A 26,845-nucleotide genomic window follows, 5' to 3' on the forward strand; every position below is an offset into this window, starting at 1 on the left:
GCGACGCGCCCCCGCGCCCTAGTCCACAGGCATGCACGACCCCACCCAGCACAGGGCCTAGGGCATGGGGACTGGCCCTCTTGGCTGAAACGACTCCGACCCTCTCGGAAGATGCCCGCGTGTCCTCTGCCCCCGGGGAGGGGGGACTGTGCCTGATGCTCAGGCGCCGCGCCCCCATCCTCCAATCCCCCAGAACGCACCACAGGCCAAGCCCCTCCTGCGCCAGCCAAGACTCCGCGCCAGCCCACTCAGACCGCTGGACCCCGCCCCCGGCCCCCGCACCACCCAGCCCGCAGCCCTGCAGCTTTCTTCGCCCACGCCGCACAGCCTTCAAACCACCGGATTCCACCCACGTTGCCAGCCCAGGCCGCCCCCCACACCCTCCCACCACGCCCCTAACCCGGACCCAACCCACTGCTCCATCCCAGACCTCACCCCAGCCTGGCGTGGCGCCACGCCCCAACTCAGACCAGCCCCACAGCCCCAGCGAGGCCACGCCCCAACCCTAGCCCTGACCCCGCCCCCAGGCCCCACCAGCCCAGCCAGACCAGGCCTAACCCAAGCCCTGACCCTGCCCCTACCCGGAGACCCCACCGCCCCAGCCAGGCCACGCCCCAACCCTAGCCATGACCCCGCCCCCTGGTTCCACCCTGGACCCCACTCTGCAGCCCCAGCTAGGCCACGCCCAACCCTAGCCCCGACCCCGACCCTGCCCCAGCCAGGCCACGCCGCAACCCTAGCCCTGGCCCCACCCTGGACCCCATCCCACGGTCCCAGCTAGGCCAAGCCCCAACTCTAGACCTGACCCCGCCCCCCGGCTCCACCCTGAACCCCGCCCCATGCCTCCAGCCCCCAGCCTTGACCTCGCCTCCCGCCTCCTGCCCACGCCCGTGCCCCAGCCAGGCCCCGCCTCACCTTTTCAGGCCCGGCCTCCAGCTGCTGCTTCTGCTCCACGCAGATCTGCCCCACGCGGGCCAGCAGGTCATGAGGGGGCATAAAGACCCGGGAGCTCAGGAGAAAGGTGAAGATGTACGTCCTCTGAAGGCAGGAGACGGAGAGAGGGCGGAGGGAAGGTGAGGCAGGCCCCCGGGAGCTCACCGCGCTGCTTCACCTGGCCCGGCTGCCTCCCAGGCCCAACACCGCCCGTCCGGAGGCCATGCCTTCGCCTGCCCGGTTCCCTTCGCCTTGCAGGCCCTTCCTCCTTTTACTGCTACCCCGGCCCTGCCTACCTAGGAGGCACAGCTTGAGCCCCGCCTCCCAGCAGCTCCCCCAGGCCTCCTAGCAGTCTTCCTCCGTTGGGATTCTCCCCCTCTCTGCCCCACGCCACCATAGGGCTAACCCCAGCCTGGGACGTTGGTGGGGCTCCATGGTGCTCGCTGCGCCAGGCTGCAAGCCAGCTGCTGTTTCAGATCCTCGTGGGCCGGGCTGGGGGTCAGCGGTGGGGAGGGTGGGGGATGCAGGGAGGTTGGCACAGGAGCGGAGCCTGTCGGGAGCAGGGCTGATCCATGGGGCGGGGCCTCATCAGCAGGAGCGGGGCTCCATCAGCAGGGCGGGGGGGGGGCCATCAGCAGGGGCGGGGCCTGAGGGGCAATGCTGGTGGGGGCCCCTGCACTCTCTGACCAGCTCTGGGCCTAGACCCTGACTGCCAGAGCAGGGCCCCTCCATACCACATCCACGTGCCCTCCATCGAGATCCTCGTGGGCTGGGTTCTTGGGCCTTTTGTCTAATGAGGGTCAATGTCTGTGGGAACTTCACTCTAGCTCCTGCTTGTGGACAGGGTAGACTTGCAGGTTAAGGAGACTGCCTGGGGCTCCCTAGAGGGACTCCGCCCCACGTGGCTGCTGCAGGCTGGGCTACCCAGAAGCCTCTGCCTCTACTCCCAGCCCAAATAACCCGGTTTTTCTTGCCCCAGCCAGAAGCAAGCCAGGTTGTGTTTGCTGGGAGTACAGGCCTCCTGGAGCAGGACTCAGGGACCTGGGCTGACACTGCCCACTGCAGCCCTCCCTGGAGCATCAGGGACTCCTCTAACATCCTGCAAACTTCCTACGCCCTGCCCCAGGCTATGCAGCATGGGGAATTGGGGGGTCAAAGCCAGCACATCTGCCAGGGTCCCCCTTCTAAGGAGATAACTAAGACGTGGAGGAAAGGGCCCACCATGGAGCTCTTGGCCAAGGGCAGGGCACCCAAGGGGAGAGACTGTGCATCTCCAAGGAGGAGCATGGAGACCCTGTGTGAATGTTTGTGTGCATGTGTGAGTGTGTTCAGCTACCCTCGCACATGGGGAAGGGTGGGGTGGCGGGGGAGGGGTAGGTGCTCGGCAGAGGAGCCAATGCCCAACTGGACTCTCGTGGGAAGCTGGTCAGATCCCAGGGCACAGGGACCACAGTGGGTGACCGCCAAGTGACTCCTCTGGGGTAGGCCTCTGAGAGGGGCGGCTTCTCCAGCTGTGGCATGAGGCCTCTGCCCCACAGACGGCCCTGCCCTGGACTACTTCAGGGCCTTGAGCCCCTCCCCTGGCTCTGCCCTATGGGCACTCACCAGCCTGTCTGCACTGCCATCTCCAGCCCCAGCCAAACACTGACAGGGCTTACAGGACAGACAGAAGGACAGATGGAGGAGGAGGAGGAGGAGGAGGAGTGGGCAACAGAAAGGCAAGGCCCCCTCACCCAAAGCCCAGGAAGGCGGAGGAGGCCTGGCAGGTGGTGAAGCCAGGCTGACTGCAGGCCCATTCAGTGGAAGCTAGAGGGCAGCATCCCTCCCGCCCACCTCCCTGCAAGCTGTCTGACTCCCAGGCTGACAAGCAGGGCAGGGAGGGAGAGGGGATAGCATGACGCGGGCAGGACTGGCCCTCCCAGAGGGTAGATGCTCAGCTCACAAGAGGGAGCTGGCAGGCCCAGTGCCACTGCTGCTAAGAGACATCACCCTCCAGGGGAAGGGAAGCCACACTTAACAAGGGAACGCTTTCTCTGTTCCAAGACTGTATCATGCCACCTTGAGGTGAAAAGGGAGGATTAGGGTTGTTGCCTAAGAACAGTCCCGGAGTCAGCCTGAACAGCGCTCTGCTGACAGGGCAGGGCAGGCCGGGCCATCTCCTCTTCATTCTGGACCACCAGGGTTTATGTACAAACCAGCTTCCCAGCTCAGCTCTGGGCTCCAGGACCTGGGCTGGGTGTGCCCTCACCAGGACCCCAAGTGCTGGCTTTGCCCTTTAAAACTCCTCTTCCTCCTTGGAGGCCCTGCTCGGCCCTTGCGTGTTTCTGCTTCCCGTGTCCCCAGGATCATCTCCTCCTACCTGGGGCAGCAGCAGGGAAGTCACAGCAGGTTCCCCCAGGCCCCCTGCTAGCTGGGGGTGTATGCAGAGCAGAAAGCAGAGAAGGCCCTAGAGGTGGGCCTGGGCCCCCCACTGCCCTGCCCCTCCTGCAGCCCTGTCCAGCTCTACCACTCTGTGGGGGCCTCCCTCCCATACCCGACATCTCCTGGAGTAGTCTCACTCCACATTAGTGAGTAAGTCTCAATCCACAAGGCCCCACGTACTCACATCGGGGTAATAGTCCACCGTGGGAACAAGGTGCTCCATCAGGGCCTCCAGGGACCCAGAGATGAGGCGTCCATCTTGGAAGATGAGGTCCCCAGAGCCGCCACCGGCCCCACCTCCACGCTCCCCCATGCCAGGCTGCACGTGTCCGCTACAGCTGGGCCCGAGGATGCTGGAGAAGACAACGGACGTCTGGGGCATAGTTTCCTGGGAGAAAAGAGCAAGGACATGAAGCATCAAAGGCGCCTCCACAGCTCCACAGACCCTCCTCCCAGGCAGCCTGCATGCATGTGTGCAGGGGTGCGTGGCAGGGGCGCAGCAGCACTGGCAGAGGGCATCCCCATCCCAGGGCAGGGGCAGGCGGGCTCCTCGGTGGTCCCCCAGTCGCTGCACATCTGATCACTGTGTCTTCAGCTCCCTGCAGGCCAGGCCTCATTCCAGGGCCCTGGACACTCAGAGCCAGCAGAGAAGAGAAACTCTGGGAAAAATGTCCAAGAAGGGACAGGGAGCCCGCGGTGGGCAGTCAGGGCCGCCTGGGGTGAGAGGGCTGTGAACAACTGATGGGGCTGGCCGCGCAGCTCCCAGGATAAGAAAGGAACACCCTAGGCATGAGGGACAGTGAGTGCCGAGGTCCTGACCCAGAGATGTGTGTGGTGGGGAGCTGGGAGGACAGTCTGAGGACTCAGGGCTGGACATACAGACTGCATGTGCTGCTTCTCTGAGGTGGGAGCCTGGGGCTCTGAGCACAGTGGTCTGACTTATGGTGGATGCCGCGTGGATGGTGGGTCTTGCCACAGCCCAAGGAGAGCTTGCTCAGGCAGGTGGTAGCAGGAGTGGCGAGCAGGGCCACTCCACATGGTGAAGGTCTTGGGCTGAGTGGCTGACCAGTATGAGGCAGGGCTGTGGGCAGGGCTGGAGAGAGATCTGGAACTGGCTTTGGGGCCTGTGAGTCTGAGTGCCCCTGAGATGCAGATGTCTGAGCAGCTGGGCCTCCTGGCGGCCTCGGTGCCCACACTGGGACTGTCCTTCATGGCATGGCCCACTGTGATGGGGCTCAGGGTCTCACCACACCCTGCAGCTGGGAGTTCTTGTGAAGCCTAGGGGAGTCTGAAGCCCTCTGGGCCTGTTTCCCCAGTGGCCCAGACAGCCAACCATGCCTGGGAGGAGCCAAGTGGGGACTGGGTGATGCAGCATTTGCCAGCCTGAGAGCCAGGGGTGGCCTGCCTGTGGCCTTGCCTGCACACAGAGCCAGCCTCAACCTCCTGGCCCTCAAGGGAAGGCAGCACAGGTGCCAGCGGCTGAGGTCAGGTGGAGGAGCGAGACCCTCCTGCCATTTTGGCCTTAGTTTCCCCATTGCGCAGAGCAAACTGTTGCCATGATTACTTCAGTGCCATGACAGGACCATGGGCCCTTGCCCTGTAGGGGCCTTACAAGCAGAGAGCGGACCACCTGCCTGCACCCCCCCCCCCCGCAACACACACACACACAGCACATCCCTGTCCATCCCACCAGGGAAAAAAGGGCATCTGGCCCAGATGACACTGGTTTTCCCACCAAACGCCTAAAGGTTTTTCCTTAGAATTCTTAGAAAATCTTTGGCAAGGAGAGCAACAACACAACCAAAGGCCCCACAATGAGGCTGGGTGGAATGTCCAAGCCTCCAGGGTCAGTGCTGCCCCCACTCCAGGGCAGGGAGGTCATGGCTCAGACTCACACAATGCTCCCCTCAAACTCAGGCCAGCAGCGGTGGCTCACACAAGTTAGAATGCACATTCTCAGGCCTAGCCCCAGACCTGCTGGTCATAAACTCGGAGGTGGGCTGCTTCTGTACTCCAACATGCCCTCCCCTCCAGCTCAGGAACCACTGATGTGAGCCAATCCTTCATTTTTCAGATGGTGAAACTGAGGCCCGGTAGGAAGGAACTCAACTAAGGAAACCCCAGAGTTCCAAGTCCAGCCTAGGTGTCACCACCTCCAGGAAGCCTCCCTGGGTTTAACCTAGACTGTTGACCCACAAAGCCAGAAGTGGCTGTATCATTCACCTGTGTATCCTATTGCTGGCCCAGGGTGGCACTCAGTGACCATTTGTGCAATGAAGTCACGAAGGCAGGCTCACAGACCTCTTGTTGCCCACAGCTGCTCAGCACTGTCTCAGGCATCTTACCTGAGGCCACTGCGGGACAACTTCCCCAAGATCATACAGTTCTGGGTTCAAAAGGCAACCAGCAGGTGGTAACCTTGGTCAGTTGGGCCTCCTCACCCCAAGCTCTTGGGGTCATCAGAGAGGGCATTTGCCAAGCCACTGGCCTCTCTCACTGCAGGCTGCTCTGGTCAGGAGGTAGTATGTGGGGGATGCACTCTGACACCCCACAAACTCAGCCCCAGCCGATCCCCCACAGGGCAAGGCCACTCCATGTCCAGCCTGCAGAGAGACCTGCCTCAGTGCCGGTAGGCCTGCCTAGGAGCTGAGGAGCCATCCTGGGGACCCAGCCCACTGGTCAGCAGCCAGAGAGGGGCTGGGAAGGCCACGCCTTCGAGGGTGGGGGCCTGGAGGAGGAGCATGCAGGGGTGTCCCAGGCAAGCAGAGGTTCTGCACATGCTCAGAATCCCTTCGGGGAGTCAGCAGAGCTTGAGGGGGGCCGTGTGGAGCCACACTGACCTAAGATGTGGGGTGCTCTGGGTTTCTTCTGTCCTGCCTACCTGGAGACCCACCTGGGGACACGGCCCAGGGCTAGGTCTCCTGCATCAAACAAACCAAGACCCTGCAGGCCTGGGGGATGCCCCATGAGCCCCTACCCCCAAAAGCTCAAACCTAGCAGGGCCCACCCTGCCCAGCCACGGAGCACTTCGAGGAGGGTCTCCAGGGCTCAGTGCCAAGTGGAGAGGCAGGTTCCCTACATGGCTTTTCCCAGGCAGGAATCCTGGCCCTGCAGCAGGCCCACTCCTTGTTCCTGGGTGCATCTGGCCAGCCCTCCACCTTCCCAGCTGTGAAATGGCGATGATGACAGCACTTCCCCTGCGGGGTCCCCTGCCGGCCACCCCCACCCAGCCCTGAGGTCCCTTGTTCTTGCACCTGCTTCCTCCTCGCCCCAACAGCAGGGGCAGGCACTTCGGCATGCAGCTGCAAACCTGTGTATCCAAACGGCTGTGTCCACCACCAGGTGGCCCCTTCCCAGGGAAGAATTGCACACTGGGCTCTTGGCTCCAGTCACAGCAATAGCGATCATGATACAGCGATGGCCAGGGTGCTAAATACTGAAAACCTCAATGCTAGAGTTGAAGAATCGCAGTTACTCCTCCCAGTCACCCCCTATGATCCCAGAGAACCCGTTATTCCCTTACGCAGACGAGGGCTGAGTAACTGCCCCAGTTCACAGCCAGAGGGCAGCAGTGCCAGGATTCACGCCGAGCAAGCAACAGGGGCAGGCAGGGAGCCCAAGTCCGAGCCTGGCTCCACCACCTGTCTTGGCTATGTCAAGATCTTCAAACCCTTGGAGCCTTAATTTCTTTGTCTGTAAAATGGGCACAGGGAGCACTACTTCAGAGGTTTGCAGGGAAGATCAGAGGAGCCCCTGTGTAAGGTGCTGGGCACCAGGTGCCTCCTCACCCCCAGGAGCTGATTCCCACCAGCATGATTGCTCAGCACCCCTACAGACCACACAGGAGGCACCGCTTATTCTAGACACACTGGCCCTTTGTGTCTGGGCACTGTGGAGAGTTCAGGAAGCCCCCCCAGGGCTAGGCAGAGATAGGGCTGTGGCGGGTTAGCTTGTTCAACCAGCAGTTGTGGGAACCATCACCTCCACCCCAAGTCCAGCTGGGGCTGGCCTGGACAGAGCAGGCCACTCTGACCCCAGAGAGCCAGACCCTGCATGGATGCTCTAAGGCCAGGTGTGGTCCCCAGAGCAGGAGCAGTACCTTCTCCTGAGCCGGAAACTGGTGGGAGTGGGCCCAGCGCTCCCCTTTCAGGTAGCTCAGCTGCACACTGGAGTTCCAGACCCTTCCCCTACAGCCTCTCAGTTCCAAGTGTGGCCGCTGGACCTGCAGCTACAGCATGACCTGTCGATTGTCAAAGTGCAGATCTCAAGTTCCAGGCCAGGCCTGCTGGGTCAAATCTGCTGCTGAGCAAGACACCAGGTGAATCATGTGCAGGTGAATGGAAGGCCTGGGAAGCCCACCTGTGTGAGAGCCTCAGCCTCCAGGTAAGCTGCACTGGCTAACTCAGAGCAGGGTACGGAGGCTCATGCCTGTAATCCCAGCACTTTGGGAGGCCGAGGTGGATGGATCGCTTGAACGCAGGAGTTGGAGACAAGCCTGGGTAACATAGAGACCCCTGTCTCTACTAACATTCAAAAAAAATTAGCCAGGTGTGGTGGCACATGCCTGTGGTTCCAGCTACTTGGGGAGCTGAGGCAGGAGGATCACTTGAGCCCAGGAGGTTGAGGCTGCAGTGAGCCATGATCACGCCACTGCACTCCAGCCTGGGCAATGGAGCCAGACCCTGCCTCAATCAATCAATAAACAAACCAGGGCAGGCCCTCAGCTGTAGTACATGCACACCAGCACCACGTGGGGATTTTTCTAAGACACCGTGCCTGACCCCCGCCCCAACAACTCTGATTTAGATGTGTGTGGCACAGAACCACATATCTGGTTCCGCTCCAGGCACACAACCGCACTAGCTTCCGTCTCTCCCTTCAACCTCACTGCAACCCTTCAGGGAGGCGGGACAAGACATTCCACACCCAGTGTCCAGAAGAGGAAGCAGGCTCAGGGCCACCCAGAGGCTTCCCATGGTTGTGGGGACACAGCCTGTTCTCTGGCATGCAGTCCTAGGCCCAGGATCTGCAACTGCAGGAAAGGACTCAGGTGTGTGGGGGTGCGGACAAGGGCATGAGGGCATCAGGGGCAGGAGAGGCACTGGCATCTTCCACAGACTTCCAGGAAGCACAGGGAGCCTCTCTCCTGCCTCAGCTGCTCCTGGCTGCACCAGACCCATCTCAAGGCAGCAGACACTGTGAAGGGCTCAGGAAGCACCCTCCTCCCGCCTGGGATGTAGACACAGACAGGGCTGGGGCCAGCCAGTGTGCCAGACCAGTGTCTGTGGGAACCCTCACCTCCACCCCAGGTCCAGCTGGGACTGGCCTGGAAGAGCAGCAGCCCCTTGCAGAGAGTGGGGGACAGGCTTGCACCCAGCAGCCCCTCTGGCTCCTTGCAGCCCCTCCTCTGTTCAGGCAAGAAGGAAAGCGCCTCCTAATTATAGAGCTAATCAATGCAGAAGAAACGTGCTTACACAGAGGCGGAGAAGAGTGACTCACTGTCTCCTGGGGGACGCACCTCACTCCCTTCTCACCTCCCACACAGGGCCGGTGGACACAAGGGCAGTCCCAGGGGCCCAGCCTGCTGGTGAGAGGGGTGCCCTCTTCCATCTCAGGAGAGAGCCGGTTTCCATACCTGGCTTTACTTGGCCCTCTGGGGGCACCATTCGAGAAGGGGGTCCTCCCTGTATCTGAGCCCAAGTATTCCTGGCTGGGCCTTGAGGGTCACACCCCTGCCCTGCACAGCCTCAGCAGCACTGTAGGAGGTCTGGAGTGGAGGCTGCCTAGGAGAGGCTGAACCTAGAGGCCCCTTGCCACCTGCCTGCCAGGATGCGCTGCAGCAGGCCAGAGGGGAGGCGGCAGACAACGAGGCACGGGGCTCTCCCCAGGCCTCCACTACTCTGCCTCACTGTGGCTGTCCCAGCCTTTTCAGGCTTGGCCCAAGGTGCCCCACGTGGCACATGTGCTGCCGTCCCCCAGAGGATGAAGTGACTCGTGGGGTCCTGCTGCTGTCACTCCTTGGTCTGCCGCAGGTGATGCCATCCTGAGAGGCCCCCCACAGCTATACCCCCAGTCTTTCATGCCCTTGTCTGCACCCCCGCACACCTGAGTCCTTTCCTGCAGTTGCAGATCCTGTGCCTGGGACCGCATGCCAGAGAACAGGCTCTGTCCCCACACCCACGGGAAGCCTCTGGGTGGCCCTGAGCCTGCTTCCTCGGCTGGATACTGGGTGTGGAATGTCTTGTCCCACCTCCCTGAAGGGTTGCAGTGAGGTTAAAGGGAGAGACGGAAGCTAGTGCTGTTGTGTGCCTGGAGCGGAACCAGATATGTGGTTCTGTGCCACACACATCTAGGCCTTGCCTCAATGGTACCCAGTGGCTCGGTGCTGGGTGCCACTGCTTCAGACCTGTGGCCTCTGACCTAGGCCCTTAGGGCCATGGGCACACACCACACTGCCAGCCCTGGGAGAGGTTGGGGCTGGGGCAGGTTAACACCCTGTAGGAATCCTCACCCCAGAGGCACTGTTTTGAGACGCACAGGTTTCACAGAGCCTCCCCAGAGATGCCTGGGATGCCAGCTGTTGTTGCAACACATCCCGGCATCTCTCCACTCGCTCCCAGCCTCCCGCTGCCCGGGACTGTGCTTCCCAATAAAGCGAGCACAGCCAACATTTCTGTGAGCTCTGATCTCAGGTGTAAGATGGGCTCTGAGACCTTCACCCCGCCCCACAGAGTGAGTAGGGTAGAGGAGGGGCTGTCATCTGGTTTCTCAACCCCCTCTGACTCTAGAACAGCCACATGCTGATGGCGCCAAAGTGCCAGGAGGGGAGAGGCCAGGAGCCTGCATCCACATGTGGGCCAGGCCTCCCATCAGTGGTTGGCCTGGGGCAGTTCCTCCGTCTGTGTGAGCCTTAGTGGCACTGGCACCTGAACCTCATGGTGGCTGTGGGGAGTGCGGGGGTGGCAGGGAGACACATGGAGTGTGGCTTCCAGCCCAGCACGAGCGCTCACACGCAGGGCGTGCTTCAGTGCAAGTGAACGCTGCTCTTGGGGCTCTGCTCAGCCTGGGTGAGGGACTGTGGGAACACAGCCCTGGATCTCCGGGATCTTTTCCAGTGGGTACGTTCTGGAGCTCGGCCTCAATACAACTCAGGGGAGAGGCACTTTTAGGGGACACAGCCTAAAACTTTAGCTTCTGAATATTCACAGCTCCCCCCACAACACTCACACAGGTTCACATAGGTGCACACATGCACACACAGGTGCACACACCCCTTCGCACCAAGGAATACACTGTGCCAATCACGCAGCACTGAGAGTGGAGGTCACTATGTTAAGTGGAGCAAGCCAGGCACAGAAAGACCAACGCTGCATGTTCCCACTCAGGTGGGAGCTGAAAACCTTGCTCTCATGGAGGTAGACAGTAGAATAATGGCTACCAGAGGGCAGGAGCGGGAAACAAAGATAGCTTGGGCAACCAGTACAGACTCACATTTAGATAGAAGAAATAACTTCTAATGTTCCATAACAGACTCAGGTGGCTATAGTTTGCAGCAATGTATTGTATACTTCAAAAGAGATAGAAGACTTGAAATGTTCCCAACACATAGAAATGATAAATGCTCAAGATGATGGATACCCCAAATACCCTGCCTTGATCATCACATACCCTATGCATGTAAAAAATACATGTACCCCATAAATATGTAAAATACTACATATGAATAAAAGAAAAGAATAGCTTGAGGAGAGGAAAAAAGCATAGAGAGCAAGAATGGAAGCAGCTAGACTGAGGGTCCAGAGTGAGAAGAGGGGAGAGGGCAGCCAGGATCTGAGAAACTTTCCAGCCTTTTAAGAAAGTAAGAGGAGGGACCCTATGCAGCCCCAGTGCTGTGAGAGATCCTGGGAGACAGAGGAAAAGAGGGATGTTTTTGCGAAAGAGTATGAATGGCATTCCTTTTTGCAGCCTCTTCAAGGACGTTGGAGAGTTTTTTGTTGTTTTTTGCTCTGTGGCCCAGGTTGGAGTGCAGTGGCACGATCTTGGCTCACTGCAACCCCTGCCTCACAGGTTTAAGTGATTCTCCTGCCTCAGCCTCCCAAGTAGCTGGGATTACAGGTGTATACCACCATGCCCAGCTAATGTTTGTATTTTTAGTAGAGACGGAGTTTCACGATGTTGGCCAGGCTGGTCTCGAACTCTTGGCCAGCCTCAAGTGATCTGCCCGCCTCAACCTCTCAAAGTGCTGGGATTACAGGGTTTAGCCACTGCACCCAGCCTGCTACCCAGCTTTCTAATGTGACCCATGCCCATCCCCCAGGCAGCACACAGAGAGAGGCCATCTGCCTCTGGCCTCATGTGTGCAAAAGCTGGATGCGCTCCTCTGGAGGGGCAGCCACACAGTGTGTACACCTTTCCTGAGCTGGTGCACAGTCTTTCCCTCCACTCAAACTCCAGCCATGGACTCTGAGACCTTGCACTCTGCCCAGGAGTCCCTAAGAGCTGCAGCTACAATGGAGGCCCAGCGGCTCCGAGCCCAAGCCTGTGGCCTCACAGCAGCCAGGGCCTGCTGTGCGTGTCATCTTCCAGTGCACCCACTCATGTGTCCAGGCCGGGGCAGCAGCTGGGTCCCTTTCCACTCCCGAGTGTTCTTCCTGTGTCCTGCACTGAGGATGCCCAGCGATGAGGAGACCCAACAGAGCCACAGGAGGCCTGACACCACTGTGGCCTCATAAAAGATCCCCAGGGAAGGGGGACGCAGGGGTCAATGAGCATTCACCCACCCCGCCCCCCTTCGTAAGTGTGTGCACAGAGCACATCTGTCCAGCTCCCCAAAAGGGGCTATGGGAGGAGCATCAGAAGGTGGCCCCATGGGGTAACTGGCCATCCTCCAACACCGCCAGCCCCACCACAGCAGAGAGTGGGGACAACAGGCCAGGAGGGGACAGAGTCTCCTGCACAGCCGGACAGGAACAGGGTCAGGCCTCCGTTCAACTCCAAAGGGAGAAGCAGTATACGGCAGGCTCCTAGCACACTGTCGGAATTCTAGGACCCCTTCTGGATCCTGCAGTCTGCAGTTCTGGAAACTTCCAAAGCAGGGATTAGCCTTCACTTGACTAACCTTGCTTTGCTTTAAGTGTGCATCATTAGGAGTTAGAGTGAGCTGTGTGCTGGCCATTCCATGACTCATCTCAATGCAATTCTCCCTCACCCAGGGAGACAGCCCGGAGAGGCCCGTTTCTCAGATGAGGACTCTGAGGCTCAGCTCACAGGACACAAGAGGCCGTAATGTGCAGGTCTGCCCAGGTCTGCCCTGCTGTTCCTCGGACCTCAGCATTGCCCCTGAGAGCACCTGGCAGGGGCATGGCCCCCTGAGCATCAAGTGCAGGCTGAAGCCCTGGCCTGGATATGTGGACAAGCACACAATTCCCACGACCTTCTGCAGATGATTCTGGGGACCGATGAGCTCCCAGAAGCTCATCTGTGGACCTCAAATTAAGAAACCCAGCTTCCTGGAAAACTGGGACAAAAATAGCTCTCAGGGCCCATCATGCATGAGTCCCAGGGATCTGCCAGGAGGTGGAGGAGGGGCTCGAGCCAACCCCCTACCTCTGCCAGCCTTGGCAGGGGGGCTTCTTTCTGAGGCAGCACGTGGGCTTCTATTTTTTAACCTACTCAACAAAAACGGAGACTATTTTTAGCTCAGCAAGCTGCAGGGCATCACAATTAGCAACTGAAAATTACACATCTCGCCTGTCTCCCCTCTCTTGGCTGGCGGGGAGAGCGTGCTCCTGGAGGGAGCTGGGGGCAACCCTATGCCATGACCCTGGTGGGCCTCAGGAGGGGAGAGACCTGCGCATCTACCTGGGCTGGGCTGGATGCATGCCACGGACCCGACAGAATGGGCCCTTCGCCCTTCAAGGGATAACCGGCCGGTTCTCTGAAATTACCGGCACTGGGGTGGGAAAGGAGGTGGGTGTTCCCGGAGCCCTATTCTTTGCCCATTCATTCATTCACAAGTGGTAATGATCCCTGCCTAGATACTGGAGATACACCAGGGGAAAAAAACAGGGCTCTCTGGCCCCAGAGAGCACCCCACAGAGCCTGTGTGGTGCCACGCACAATGGCCACAGATGGCAACATGATATTATGGGTTAGGAGAGAATCAGTGCTCCGACAGAGGAGACAGAAGGTCATGAATGTGAGTGGGAAAGCAGTAACCTCTGCCTGGGCGGTGAGGTTGGCCTCTCTGCGGAGGTGAGGCCTCAGCTGACGGGAAGGAGCTTCTGGGAAAGGACGAGTGGAGTGGACAGAAGGGCTGGCGCCAAAGCCTGGGAGCTTTTGGCCCATTAGTTCTTGGCAAACCCTCCCTGGGGCACCTCCTGGCTGCCTCACTTACTCCAAAACATGCACTGACTGATGATGTGTGTGTCGGCCCTGCTAAACCTGGACCTGTGATGTGCCAGAGTCAGGGTCCCCAGCAGTGCCAGGATGCCCCCCAACCTGGCCCAGTCCCCACCCTGCCAGGAGCGGGGGCGCTGGAGCCACCAGCACCCCGGGCACATCCCACCACCACCGCCATTGCCATCGGTACTCAGGGTCTATGCCTACAGTGGGTGGGCCGCCTGCCCCACTCTTCGAGGGTGTGGGCTCCTCCCACCAGGACATCGGGAATGAGGCTCCCCTCCCCAGGAGGCTCCCCCAGGATGCAGCAGGTGATTCCTGGTTCCCTTGGGGGACCATCTTGTGGGGGTCCTCACCTTACCCAGCAGGGAGTCAGGTGCAATTTGTAAGTGAAGTGCTTGTTTGAGTGTATGGGAGGCAGGCACCACGGTTACAAGATTCCCCATGCAAATGCACATCTTTTGCTAAACCTTCAGTGGGCCCTTTGCCTTAGTGAGGATTTTGACCTCCTCCTTGATAGTAGACAGTGCTAGGTAGCCTGCCCAGGGGCTGCCCCACCCAGAGAAGGCCGTCGGGATGTGGCAGTGGGCCACGTCACAGGGAAGAAACTGCCCGCCTCAGGGAGGGTAGAGGGCTGAGTGTGCCCACTTAGCTTGAAGACTCAGCCACCCTCGGGGAGGAAAGGAGGGGCACTGCTCCTGATGGGATAAGAAACTGCATGAGGTGGCAGAGGAGGGGGAAGGAGGTTAGGGGCCTCCTCCCTTCCACCCAGCATGCAGCAAGGACAGACTTCACTCCATCTCTCTCCCGAGCTCCATCAGGACCGGTCAGATGGTGGAGGCAGCTGCGCCTCCTTTGCCACTCACCCTTCCCATCTTACACACCCTTCCCCATCCTCTGACCCTGCCAGTCCAGAGCTTCGTTCTCAGACCAGTAAAAAGAGGCCTCTGGGATCCCACCTGCACTGAGAGGCATCGTGGAGGGGGAGAAATGAGGTAGGGGCCACTCTCACCTCCTGGATGTCACTCACTGGCAGGGGAGCACAAGCGAGGGGAGCCAATGGCCCGCAGAGACAATGGGGCCACTGCACCCTCAGCTGGCGGAGCCTGCTGGGACCCGACCCTGAGGGCACCACCCCAGCATGGGGCTGGGAGACCTGTATGGAGCTGAGAAGAGGGGTGCCTGCCCCAGGCAGTCCCCAGTCCTTCCATCCCCCTTTGACTCCCACTTCTCTAACACCCCTGTCCTGGTGACATGTGTCCCTCGCTCATGCTCCCTCTTCCCAAGCCAGGGCTACAGTGTTGTCTCCAAGCTGGTGCTATAGTCCCAGGCACTGGACGACCCGCCTCAGCGCCTCCATCCCCAATGCACCTAGGCCCTCCCAGCTCTGTGGAAGAAGGCTGGGTGACCAGCCACTGCCCAGCCCCTCCACCACACCTACGTCCTCCCAGCTCTGTGGAAGAAGGCCGGGTGACCAGCCATTGGCCAACCCCTCTGGACATCATCTATCCACAATGCGCAGGCGAGTGACACCTGCCTGGGAGAGTCTGGGGCTTAGTCTCCACCATTTCTGAGATTCTAGTGCCTGCTAGAGGGACTAGAGCCAGGACTCTAGAAGCCAAACCCTGACTCTGCCCAGGTTGGCCCCAGGCCTGCCCTCAACAGCAGGTGGGCCACATCAGAGCCCCTTCCCACAACCGGGCTGCATCCACCTCCTACTCCCTGACCCAGGGCAGGAAGGGTTCTCCCCCAGCCACCCAGCCAACACTCAGATGTCCTCCGCATCCCCAAATCCCAGCTCTCAGACTGTCCTGACTGAGCTGAAACGTGTCTCCCTTAACTCCAGGGAGCCCTTGTCCCATCTGCTGAGGCCATGCACAGCAGATGGGCAGGGGCAGACTGCAGGCCCAGGCTGGATCTAGGCATGCGCTGGGCATCCAGTGGGAAGGGAGTGGGCCCCACCTCAGCTGAGAGCTGGCACCCTCCTCTGTGAGATGCCACCTCCAGCACCTGCTTCCCAGGCGACCGTGAGCACTAAGTGAAGCCACAAAGCTCAGGACAGGCTCAATGCCTGGTGGGTTCTGATGGCATCAGCACTGCAGAGCACTAGCGGTCCTATAGGTTTCCCAGCTGCCTCCCTAGACACACAGCTCTTGGGAGCTGGTGCTGCCCCCTCCCTCATCCCACTTCTGGGTCCTTCTCACCTCCCATGCAAGGGACAGCCAGTGCACCTGCTGCAGACAGCAACAAGTGAGAAGCTGCCTCCTGCTTCTAGGTAGGTGGACCCGTTGACCTGGTTGCACTGTCCTGTCCCAGGCATGGGGGACTCGGAGATGGCTCTGGTCTAGGGATGGGGGGCGTTGGGGGTGACACTCCCCTGCAGGTCAGCCTCTCCAGTCCTCACCCTCCTCTCTCTCAACCCTTGTGGCCTCTGCAGCAGCATAGTCCTTGGGAGCACATGCTGGCCCCATTCCTGCAGCAGGGCAGGGAGCTCCCTGCAGCCCCTGCCTCTCCATCCTCCGGGCCAAGCAGGCATCAGAGGGCAGGGGCCACGCTGTTTCACATAAGCCAAACTTCAGGTGCTGCGAAGAAGGGCCGGATTTACCTTTGTGAACCTTCCAGGCTGGCCAGGGCAGTCTCAGGGCCTGGCCAAGGGCCTCAGGCCGGACTCCAACAAGGAGGCGGCTGCCATGGGAACCAGCGCAACAGCGCCTCGCAGGGCGCCCGCTCCAGAGGCCTGGCCACAGGCGCGACGCGGATAATTAAAGCTTTGTTACAGACACATGATTCATTTTTTCCTTCTGAATTCCCTTCTATTACCCAATACAATTTGAATTGACTGAAGGAATCTGGTCGTCTCCTCTTCACGCTCCTCAGATTCTGCCTAGTCTGGGTTTCTGCCTCTCCCTTTTCCCTTTCTGTCCAGTCAGCTTCTTCTGGGCCTGCTCAGGGCACAGAACGTCATTGTCCACCAAGAACCATTCCATTCTTGAGACTCAAGAGGCCCATGGATGCAGCAGGTGGGACTTCAGAGAATCCCTGCCCTTTCCCGGCAGGCGCTGGCAGCCTGGCCTCCCACTCCAGCTGCCTGGGGGGCCCTGCTCCCCACTCCCCTTGGCCTCGCTCCCTCTTCGGCCAACACCGTCAGATTCTGCAGGGTTAACAAGAGCCTCCTGTAGATGGGTGGGCAGCTCTGGGCCTCCCAGGGACAGAGCTGGGCACAGGCTTGGATGGGGTCATGTGCAAACTCAGGCAACCTTGGTGGCCAGTTCTGTCTTTTCCAGGGAGACCCTCAGGGTGCCACGGAGGAGGGGGCTGGGAAGCAGGGTGCAGATTCCACCCCAAGTGAAATCACCCCTCTGGTGTCCCTGTCCTAGATGGGTTGTCCACTGATGATGGCAGGGCAGAGCAGGGTGTCCTGCTGCTCATCAGTTCTGGGCAGTGGCCAGGCCGCTGCTGGCTCCAGTAGGAAAGCACCAGCAACCTGTCCTGCCCGGGCCCACCCGGGCACACTGCCCACATCCAGCCAGCCCTGGAGTCAGCCCTGAAGCAGCAGCCCATGACCAAGAGAGAGGGACAGTGAGCGGGCAGGGTCAGGGCTGAGGGCCTCCAGAGGCGGGAAGGGATGGCCAGTCGCGCAGGCCACACACAGACCTGTCCCAGGTGAGCCGCAGCCTCCACAGCCACCTAAGGTGCTAGGATATGGAATAAAAGCCACATGGTTCTTTTACGTTTAAATAACTAATTAGGCTGAGCAAAGATTTTTCCTTTGTGTTTCAAAACAAATAAAAATCCATTTCCCTCACTTGAATTGTCGTCCTCCTGGCAGATGGCTGTGGGAGCAGGGAGCTCTCTCTGGGCCAGTCATGGGGGTAGGGGAAGGGGGCACCCAGCTCCCTGCTGGGTCACAGAACCATGGGCATGCTCAGTCTGGCAGCCTCTGGGAAACAGCACCCAGACACACGTCCTGACTGCCACCCCCATGCCGTGGACACAGGCAGCTCTTCTGTCACATGCTGTGCGTCTGTCCCCTGGCCCTGGGGGCTGGTAACGGGTGGTTAGACACTGGCCAGCCCCAAGAGTACCAGTGCACAGGAATGTGTAATAATGTGTTGTGGTCCTTAGGGTCTCAAAATAAATGGCCAGGCACAGTGGCTTACACCTGTAATCCTGGCACTTTAGGAAGCCGAGGTGGGAGGATCGCTTGAGCCCAGGAGTTCAAGACCAGCCTGGGCAACATAGGGAGATCCCTGTCTCTACAAAAAAATTAGCCAGGGGCAGCGGCATGCACCTGTAGTCCCAGCTACTCAGGAGGCTGAGGTAGGGGGATTGCTTGATACCAGGAGGTAAAGGATGCAGTGTGCCAAGATCATACCACTGCACCCCTGGGTGACAGAGCCTGGGCAACAGAGCAAGACCCTATCTCACCGGGTGTGGTGGCTCACTCCTGTAATTTCAACATGATGGGAGGCCGAGGCAGGCAGATCACTTGAGGTCAGGAGTTCAAGACCAGCCTGACCAACATGGTGAAACCCCATTTCTATTAAAAGTACAAAAAATTAGCCAGGCATGGTGGTGCACACCTGTAATCTCAGCCATTCCAGAGGCTGAGGCATGAGAATTGCTTGAACCTGGGAGGTGGAGGTTGCAGTGAGCTGAGATCATGCCACTGCACTCCAGCCTGGGCGACAGAACAAGACTCTGTCTTAAAAAAAAAAAAAAAAAAAAGGGAGTACTTATGACAAGTAACTCAGCTTAGAGTGAAGTTGCTGAGCCCTCAGAGTGATAAGCATAGGTGTGGTGGACTGCAATGATCAGATGATATCTGCTGTGGCCAGGCATCCCTGAGATCCAACAAGAAAGTGATGCCAAAAGGCAGCTGAAGATGATGGCCAGGGACACTCCTGTGGAGGGCCATAAATACAAAGAAGCTGCTCACGACCCAGACACCTGCAGAAGCACTGCCCTCGAGAACTCCAAGGCCTCTTTTCCATTGGAGGCCACCAGACGCCCTGCTGAGAGAAGAGGAGTGATCCCATCCCTCCACTTGGGAGTACGGGCCCATCCCTCCACCCGGGGGTCTGCTCTCCCTCTGCTCTGAAGGAACTCTGACCTTGCGCAGTCAGCAGCTGGTCTCCCCGTCCCCCGACACTGTGGTTCGCTCCCGCCTCCTTATGACTGCCTGGGTGTGTGAAATATATTTGCATGATTGTTGGTGTGTGAAAACGTCCCAATAAGCCGTGAATTTGTAAGCATTTAATTGGCTGCTGAGTCATCCTGAAACCTCGCCACATCAGTTAGCGCCACTACGCTGATTCGAACCTAAGCCAGACACAGCCGCCTCCACACCTCCCCCGGGTGGCTCTCCTGCTGCTCCCCCTTCTCCAGATGAAGGAACAGAGGCCCAAAGGGCCTCAGTCACCAGCGCCAGTCTGGGAAACTGGTGGAGCTGGGATTGGAACCCTGTCTGATGTGCCACCCAGGGCAACCAGCACAGGGCTCCGGGGAGGGAGAATGGTGTGAGGTGACAGCAGGGGAAGCCAGCCAGGCCTGTGGGATGGACAGGGCCTGACCCAGGAGGAGCTGCCCCTGCTGCATTTGCAGGCTAGGCTGCAAGCGCAGGGCAGCGAGGTGGGGTGGGGGAAATCAGGCTGGGGTCCAAGGGGCCCGTGCTGGATTCCAGCCCCCGCAAAACTGCCCACAAGCCTCACCACCAATGAGTGGCGAGGGCAGAGGGCCTCCCACCTGCTGGGCCCTGTGACACCTTCTGGGGGCCTCTGAGGCCCTGCTCTCCACTTCCCAGATGAGATACAGGTGTGGGGCTGAGGACAGGGCACAGCTGGAAGCAGCCCAGGCCTCCTGCCTGCAAGTTGGCCCTTCCTGTCCATGTGGCCCAGGCACATACAGTCATGCATCCATTTGCGATGGGGATACCTCCTGAGAAATGCATCTTAGGCGATTTTGTCGTTGTGCAAACCCCACAGAGTGACTTACACAGACCAGGATGGCACAGCCCACTACACACCCAGGCTCCGTGGTACAGCCTATTGCTCCCGGGCTCCCAACCTGCACAGTATGTGACCGCACTGAATATACTGGAGGTAACTGTAACACAACGGTAAGGATTTCTACAGCTAAACATAGAAAAAGCACAGTGACAATATCATATTATGAATCTCAGGGGACCACTATGTGGTGCATGACACTGTCTTTTTTCCCAGCACACCCTCCTAACACTCTCAGAATCTCCAAAGTGGTAAGTGTCTTCTGTGTGCTGATGGACTCCTGGACAGCCTGGCTGGGGGCTGGTTGTCAGGGTAACCAACCATGTGATGACAGGGTGGGGACTTTCACTCCCACCCCCAGCTCTAGGGACGAGAGAGAGGCTGAAGGTTGGGTCCATCACCAGTGGCCAATGATTCAGTCAGTCACGCCCATGTAATGAGGCCTCCACAAAATCCCAAAAGGAGCGGCTTCAGAGCTTCTGGGTAGGCAAGCAGGTGGAGGGCCCTGGAGTGCAGTGTCTGGGAGGACAGGGAAGCTCCATGCCCCTTCCCACATGCCTTGCCCTGAGCATCCCTTCCTCTGACTGTTCATCTGTGACCACTGTAAAAACCTGTATAGTAAGTGGGTAAATGGAAGCAAGTGCTTCCCTGAATTATGGGAGCTGCTCTAGCAAATTAACTGAATCTGAGAAGGGAGTCCCAGAAGTGCTGATTTGCTGGGTGGGTCAGAAGCACAGGCCACAACCTGAGACTTGCAAATGGCATCTGAAGTCGAGGGAGGGGGACAGCCTTGTGGGACCAAGCTTTCAACCTGTGAGATCTGACTCTGCCTCCAATATTGTCCAAATTGAATTACAGGGCACCCAGCTGCTGTCTTAATGTTAGAGAATCTGGTGTCAGAATGTTGTGCTGAATGGCTGAGAGTGGAGAGTAAGAAAAACACTTTATGGTTTTCTTTTCTAACCCTATTAGAGGTAAACTCCCAAGAACACAAAGCTATGCCCAGGAAATACAGTGAGCACCTCTTCATGCTGGATTCACAACCAGAAATTGCCCAGCAAGTGGTAGATGCCCAAGGGATGAAAATATTGCAGTGCATGCTCTCTGGACGGGGGATCAAGATATGTGAAAAACTGTGTCTAGAAACAGAAAGGCATATTCTACTGTCCAGAGTCTCCGCCACATGGTCATATGTTATACCACCAATGAAAGCCAATAAAGTCCCCAAACGGAAGTGTGCGGGTGAGAGAATGACAGAAGCACAATGTACTATAGTTGGATATTAATATATAACTGATAAAAAAAAACCCACTTCATTAAAAAGTTCCCTAAATCACGCCTGTGTTAAAGATTCAAACTCCAATTACAGATGTCATAAAAATAACTTTTATAGGAAAACTCTGTATCGAATTTGATATGGCCAAAGCTGTACTCACAGAAAAGTTCATAGACTTCAATAACGTATTGAAGTAAACACTAAGCACTTGATTCAAAAAGCTTAAAAAAGAGCTTCTCAACAAAACAGTGAAACAAACTGGAAGAAGAAATTGCTAAAAGGCAAATTAGATGACTCAATCAAAGAATAGAGTAGAACTCCTTATAAACTTTAAGAGCTGATTATTTGAAAACACAGATTTCAGGGATAACCCTCTTGCAGTTCTAATCAACAAAAGGAAAGAAGAAAGGGAGGGAGGGCCAGGCACCCTGGATCATGCCTGTAATCCCAGCACTTTGAGGGGCTCTCGTGAGAACCTGTCTCTATTTCTTTAAAAAAATTATAAAAATGTGTTTAAAAAAAGAAAGGGAGGGAGAGAAGAAGGAAGAAAGGAAGGACATGAAAAATACATTGGGCATGAAAAAAGGGAATCTAACTCCAGAAATGTAGAAGAAAGTTTAAAACAAACAACTACCTAAATCTGTGGTAAATGATCTGCAAGAACTTTGAATGGTTACTTATATTATCTAGAAAATACAAGTAACCAAAAATAGACTAAAAATATTTAGAACCCAAAAAGACCAATAACCATAGTACAAATTACGTTGACAGCCAACTAAGCCTCTGGAAAAAATAAAAGCAAGCCCTGGCTGAAATAGTGTCTAAAATGAATTATTTCAAGCCTTTGAGGATAAGATAATTTTATATGATATATAAACTATTTCAACTACACAATTCATATTGAAAAGCCTTCCTATTCATTTTATAAAGCTAAAATAACATGATTTATAAATGTGACAAATATGTCTCCTAGTAGAAAAGTATGCATAAATTCTTACCTCTGAAAATAGTGAAAAATACCCTCAGCAACATAGCAACACATCAGTAAAATGAACTCAGCAGCATTTTTAAGCACAATAGAGCCTGACCCAGTGGGCTTTATTCCAGGAACAAGAGGATGATTTAGCTCAGAAGAGTTAATAAGTCAACACATTAATAGGTCCAAGGAGGAAAGGCATTTGATGATTTTGCTAGATATAGGAAAGCCTTTGATGAAACTGAATATCCATTCCTGGTGTGCACTCTTGGCAATTAATGTAGGATTCCAGCATACTGTCCTTGATGACGAATACCTATTGGAAATATAGGGCCGATTTCAGACTTAGTAAAACATGAGAAGCCTCCTCATTAAAATGAAGATCAAGCCAAGGACAACTGCTATTATTTAATGTTACTTTGCACCTTTTAGAAAACATAATAAGATAAGAAAACTAAAGATACATTAGAAATAAAGAAGTTGGCTGTTCCTTATGTGTAAGTAATATAATTAATTTCTTGGATTTTCCAGGAAGCCAAACTAAAAATCTGTTCAAACTAGTAAGGTATCAATAACCAATTACCTAACATAAACTTTTAAAAAATCAATAGCTTACCTATCTACCTCCCCTGGGTATATGTGTCTGCACATAAGTCTGTGTGGAGCTGGTATGGAGATGCTCACACCAGTGGCAGTAGGGGGAGGTGTGTCTGTGTGTCTGTGTTTCTCTGTGTTAGTGTGTCTCTGTTTCTGTGTGTGTGCCTGCGTGTGTCTATGTGTGTCTGTGTCTCTGTATGTGTGTGTGTGTCTTTGTGTCTCTGTGTCTGTGTGTGTCTCTGTGTCTGTGTGTGTGCGTGTGCCTGCATGTGTCTCTGTGTGTGTGCATGTCTGTGTGGGGGGGGTTTCTGTGTCTGTGTGTTTCTGTGTGTCTGTGTTTTTGTGTGTGTCTGTGTGTCTGTGTCTCTGCATGTGTCTGTGTGTCTCTCTCTACGTCTGTGTCTCTGCATGTGTCTGTGTGTCTGTGTCTCTGCATGTGTCTGTGTGTCTGTCTCTGCATGTGTCTGTGTGTCTGTGTCTGTGTGTGTGCCTGCATGTGTCTCTGTGTCTCTCTGTATGTGTCTGTGTGTTTGTGTGTCTCTGTGTCTGTGTGCCTGCGTGTGTCTCTGTGTCTGTGTCTCTGCATGTCTCTGTGTGTCTGTGTGTCTGTGTCTGTGTGTGTGGACCTACGTGTGTCTCTGTGTGTGGGTATCTGTGTGTGGGTGTGTGTGTCCACGGATCTCTCAGCTCTCTAAGCTCCACCACCAACCCCCAGGAACATGATGTCCACAGTGGGCCTGCTCTGCCAACCAGCTCAGCTACCCTGAAGCCACTTTTCCTGGTCACCCACCCAAAACACCACACCACTGCCCCCTCAGGCTGGGCACTCTAGGAACATGCCAGTCCCTGTTTTAAGGACATCTGTTGTATGTGGCCCCAGGGAGGCCCCCAGGGAAGTCATACTCAGGTTGGGGCCAGAGTTGAAGGCTGAGCCTCCTCACCCACGGGGAGCGAGAGGGAGAGGTGGGCGGCGCTCTGACGCACACTTACCGGCCCAAGGCCGAGCAGGGGCAGCTAGTGGCAGTCACAGTGACATTTGGGAAATGCCAGGGACTGGGTCCCGGCCCGGAAGGTGGGTGTGGGCGGTGATGGGGCAGGGGCGGGGTTATTCCCCAAGGCTGAGACCGCAAGACACCAGCTTTGCCAACAAAACTCCACTTGGCCAGTGGTGCCAGGGGCCGCAGGGCCAGGGCCCAGCCAGCAGCAGGGGCCAGAAGAAGGAACAGGGGGCCAGGTTCAGTGTCTCATGCCTGTAATCCCAGCCCTTTGGGAGGCCAAAGCGGGCAGATCATCTGAGGTCAGGAGTTCGAGACCAGCCTGACCAACATAGAGAAACCCCATCTCTACTAAAAATACAAAATTAGCCAGGTGTGGTGGCACATGCCTGTAATCCCAGCTACTCAGGAGGCTGAGGCAGGAGAATTGCTTGAACCCGAGAGGTGGAGGTTGCGGTGAGATCGTGCCATTGCACTCCAGCCTGGGCAACAGGAGCGAAACTCTATCTCAAAAAAAGAAAAGAAAAGAAAAAAAGAAACAGAGAAGCTGGGGGGGTCTTGGCTGCCATCCTCCTCCGAGATCCACGCCATTCATAGGCTCCCACCTGACTGTCCCCAGGTTCCCTCAGGAGCCCCCACTCCTCGTCTCCTCGTGTCCCAGCTGCCTCTGAACTCCCCTTGTCCTGGGACCCACAGGGACCCAGGCAGCCCAGAACCCACATAGTGGAGCCCTCATGACCCAGGAGCCAGCTCTGACCCCTGACCTCCTGGCTGACCTCAGGCAAGACAGCCCCTCTGGACCTCAGTTTCCTCAGATGTAAAACAAGAAGTAGAGAGCCTGTACAGGCCACTTCCCGCCCTCATCTTTGTTCCTTCCTTTCTTCCTTCCTCCTTCCTTCCAGAACTTGTTCAGTCAAGACAGCATCCCTTGAGGCCCTTGTGGCCTATGCCACACACTCAGAACAGAACAGCCCATGGACCTTAGTGTCTGTGGGAAGACAGACGCAACTCCATGGCATGGCATGATCTCTTCGGGATTCGGGGCCTGTGCTGGGTGTCGTGGAGGCACAGAGGTGGGGAACTAACTCTGTAGGGAGTAGTCAGGGAGGGCTTCGTGGAGGAGGTGATTCTGAGATCAGCTTCCAAGGATAACCAGGGGTTTTCCAGTGGGCTAAGGGGGAAAAGGGAGGTTGACATGACAGTTTGGTCTCCTTCCTCTGGTCACTCACCAGCAGTTCCCTGGAGGGCAAGGCCCAAGAGCCCAAAGGTGTGGGGGATGCAGACAGCTTCCCCTGCACTAAGTCAATCCTCATGCATCCCACCAAAGCCAGTGTGAGACTCTCTCCCCCAGGCAGCCCTTCCTGACTGCCTGCCCCCCACAGACGGCACTGCTGCGGCCCATGTGTCTGTGAGTATGTGACCGTGGGTTGTGCTGTCCCCAGTGCCCCCTGCATCCTGGCCAGGCCTGGACCCCCAACGCACAGAGGTGGTGGGCTAACATGAGAGGCCATGGCTCTGCTGTCCTTCCCCTGGCCTGTGCCCCGCTGAGGGCTAGAGTCCTCATCCCACCTCTCCTGGGGAAGCTGAAAGAAGGTGGCTCAAGCTAGCAGGCCCAGCAAGATGGGCTTTGGGCCTGGGAAGGCTGGGGCCCAGGGCTGTACTGTCCTAAGCCAGCAGGTGCAGGTGTGGGCAGTGTGGCCAGGAGGCAGGGCAGCAAGGAGCCTGCAGAGTGGAGCAAGCCAGGCTCTGCATGAGCACATGCAGCCTAGACCTCTCCCTGGACTCTAGACTGCCCACGCCCCTGCCAGGCAACACCTCTGGGGTGGGAGGTGTTGAATTGTCCCTGCTCCCACCTGCTGCACCTGCCATCTTGCCCCCCTCTAAGGGCAACACCCTCCTTCCTGCGCCAGCCTGACCCTTTCCCATCTCAATGAAAACAGCCTACCCACCAGCATGGCCTCCAGGTGTTGCTTTCAGAATACCCCGAGAATCAGTCCTTCCCTCCTCTTCCTCCTCTGCCATCTCCCAAGGCTGGGATTCTCATCTGTCCCCAGACCACTGAGGTGGCACTCTGCTAGCTTCACCCCTCCCAGCAGCAGCCAGCGGTGCCATGGCAGCCCCACGGGGAGCACACCCTGCTCCACCACCTCCCACTGCAGCCCAGTCACCCCCGCTGGCTCCCCTAGCCACACCACCTCGCTGGCCTCACTGTCCCACCTCCTCATGGGCTCTGCTCCTGATGCCCCAGTCTCCAATCTGGCCCCAACATGCAGGCAGCTTCCACTTCAAAGCTCTGCCCTGGCCTTTTCCTGCTATGCCCCCCACATAGCTCCCTCCCTCCCCTCCTTCAGCAGGTCCTGTGCACACGTCTCCTCTGGCCAGCGTACCTAAGGCACAGACAGCCCCCCTCTTCACTGGTGGTCAGCACGCTGGGCACCAAGTGTGTCAGACCCCTGGTTGCTGGGGGTGCAGGACTGTCATTGGAGGTCCGAATGAAACTGGGTGGAGCCGTGGGGTCCACCTGTCTCACAGCAGTGACTGGAGTACTGGGCTGGGGCATTTAAATGCCAGTGCAGGGCCCTCCCCACTTCCCTACCATGTGACCCCGCCAGCCTGGGTCCCTGAATGAGGCTGGCCTGGACCAGGGCTGACACCAGTGAGTGGAAACTGCACCGTGTTGTGAGCAGAGGGACTTCGGGGCTGCTCTGTCACTGCAGAATGACCTGAACTACCTTCACCGATGAACTCACAGGCCCTGCTAGCTCTCCTACATTGCTTTTTCTCTAGCCCTCAGCACCAGGGGGCACTCCACCCATTTTACCTACCCATTGTGCTTGTTTCTCTGCTGTGTGGGCACCGTGAGGACAACACCCTCCTTGCTGTGGTGTTTGGTTCCCTACCGAACCGCAGTGCCTGCACACAGCAGGGGCCCAATAAACGCATGCTGAGTAAGTGAAGGAAGGAAGGGACAGATGAGTCCTGCATCTTTCACGTGGCCAGGGCTGGCCAAGGCTCAGCTCTACGCTGTGGGCGCTCAGAACCCGGGGGTCTGCTGCAGCCGAATCACACCGCCTTGCGCCTCTGGGGGTGGGTCTCCATAAACAGTGCGGGAAATGCCAGTGCTCCACGCTCAGGTCCTCTCCAGGACCAGTTCTCCGCCTGCACCCTACAGCGCCCTCGCCCTGGAGCGCACACTCCTCGAAGCCCCACGCTGGGCTCCACTCTCCCTAAACGCACAGGA

The 26,845-nt window shown here is 57.3% G+C and overlaps 1 protein-coding gene across 4 annotated transcripts in view; it reads right to left on the bottom strand.

The window, feature by feature from the left end:
- The window catches only part of RASGEF1A (RasGEF domain family member 1A), a 70,430-nt gene that overhangs the window by 7,823 nt on the left and 35,762 nt on the right, over window positions 1–26,845 (bottom strand). For 2 of the 4 annotated variants that reach the window (XM_055275237.2, XM_055275236.2), the window contains exons 2-3: window positions 3,539–3,742; window positions 916–1,038 (exon numbers count right to left, since the gene is read on the bottom strand). In XM_055275237.2, coding sequence (XP_055131212.1) covers window positions 916–1,038; window positions 3,539–3,736 — 321 coding nt within the window. In that variant the 5' untranslated portion in view covers window positions 3,737–3,742. Of the gene's footprint in view, window positions 1–915; window positions 1,039–1,229; window positions 1,476–3,538; window positions 3,743–26,845 lie in introns of those variants that run through there. The other 2 variants (XM_055275239.2, XM_055275240.2) reach the window with 2 other exon arrangements.

This window comes from Symphalangus syndactylus, chromosome 4 (genome assembly GCF_028878055.3).
Source record: "Symphalangus syndactylus isolate Jambi chromosome 4, NHGRI_mSymSyn1-v2.1_pri, whole genome shotgun sequence".
In the NCBI taxonomy this organism is placed as follows: domain Eukaryota; kingdom Metazoa; phylum Chordata; class Mammalia; order Primates; family Hylobatidae; genus Symphalangus; species Symphalangus syndactylus.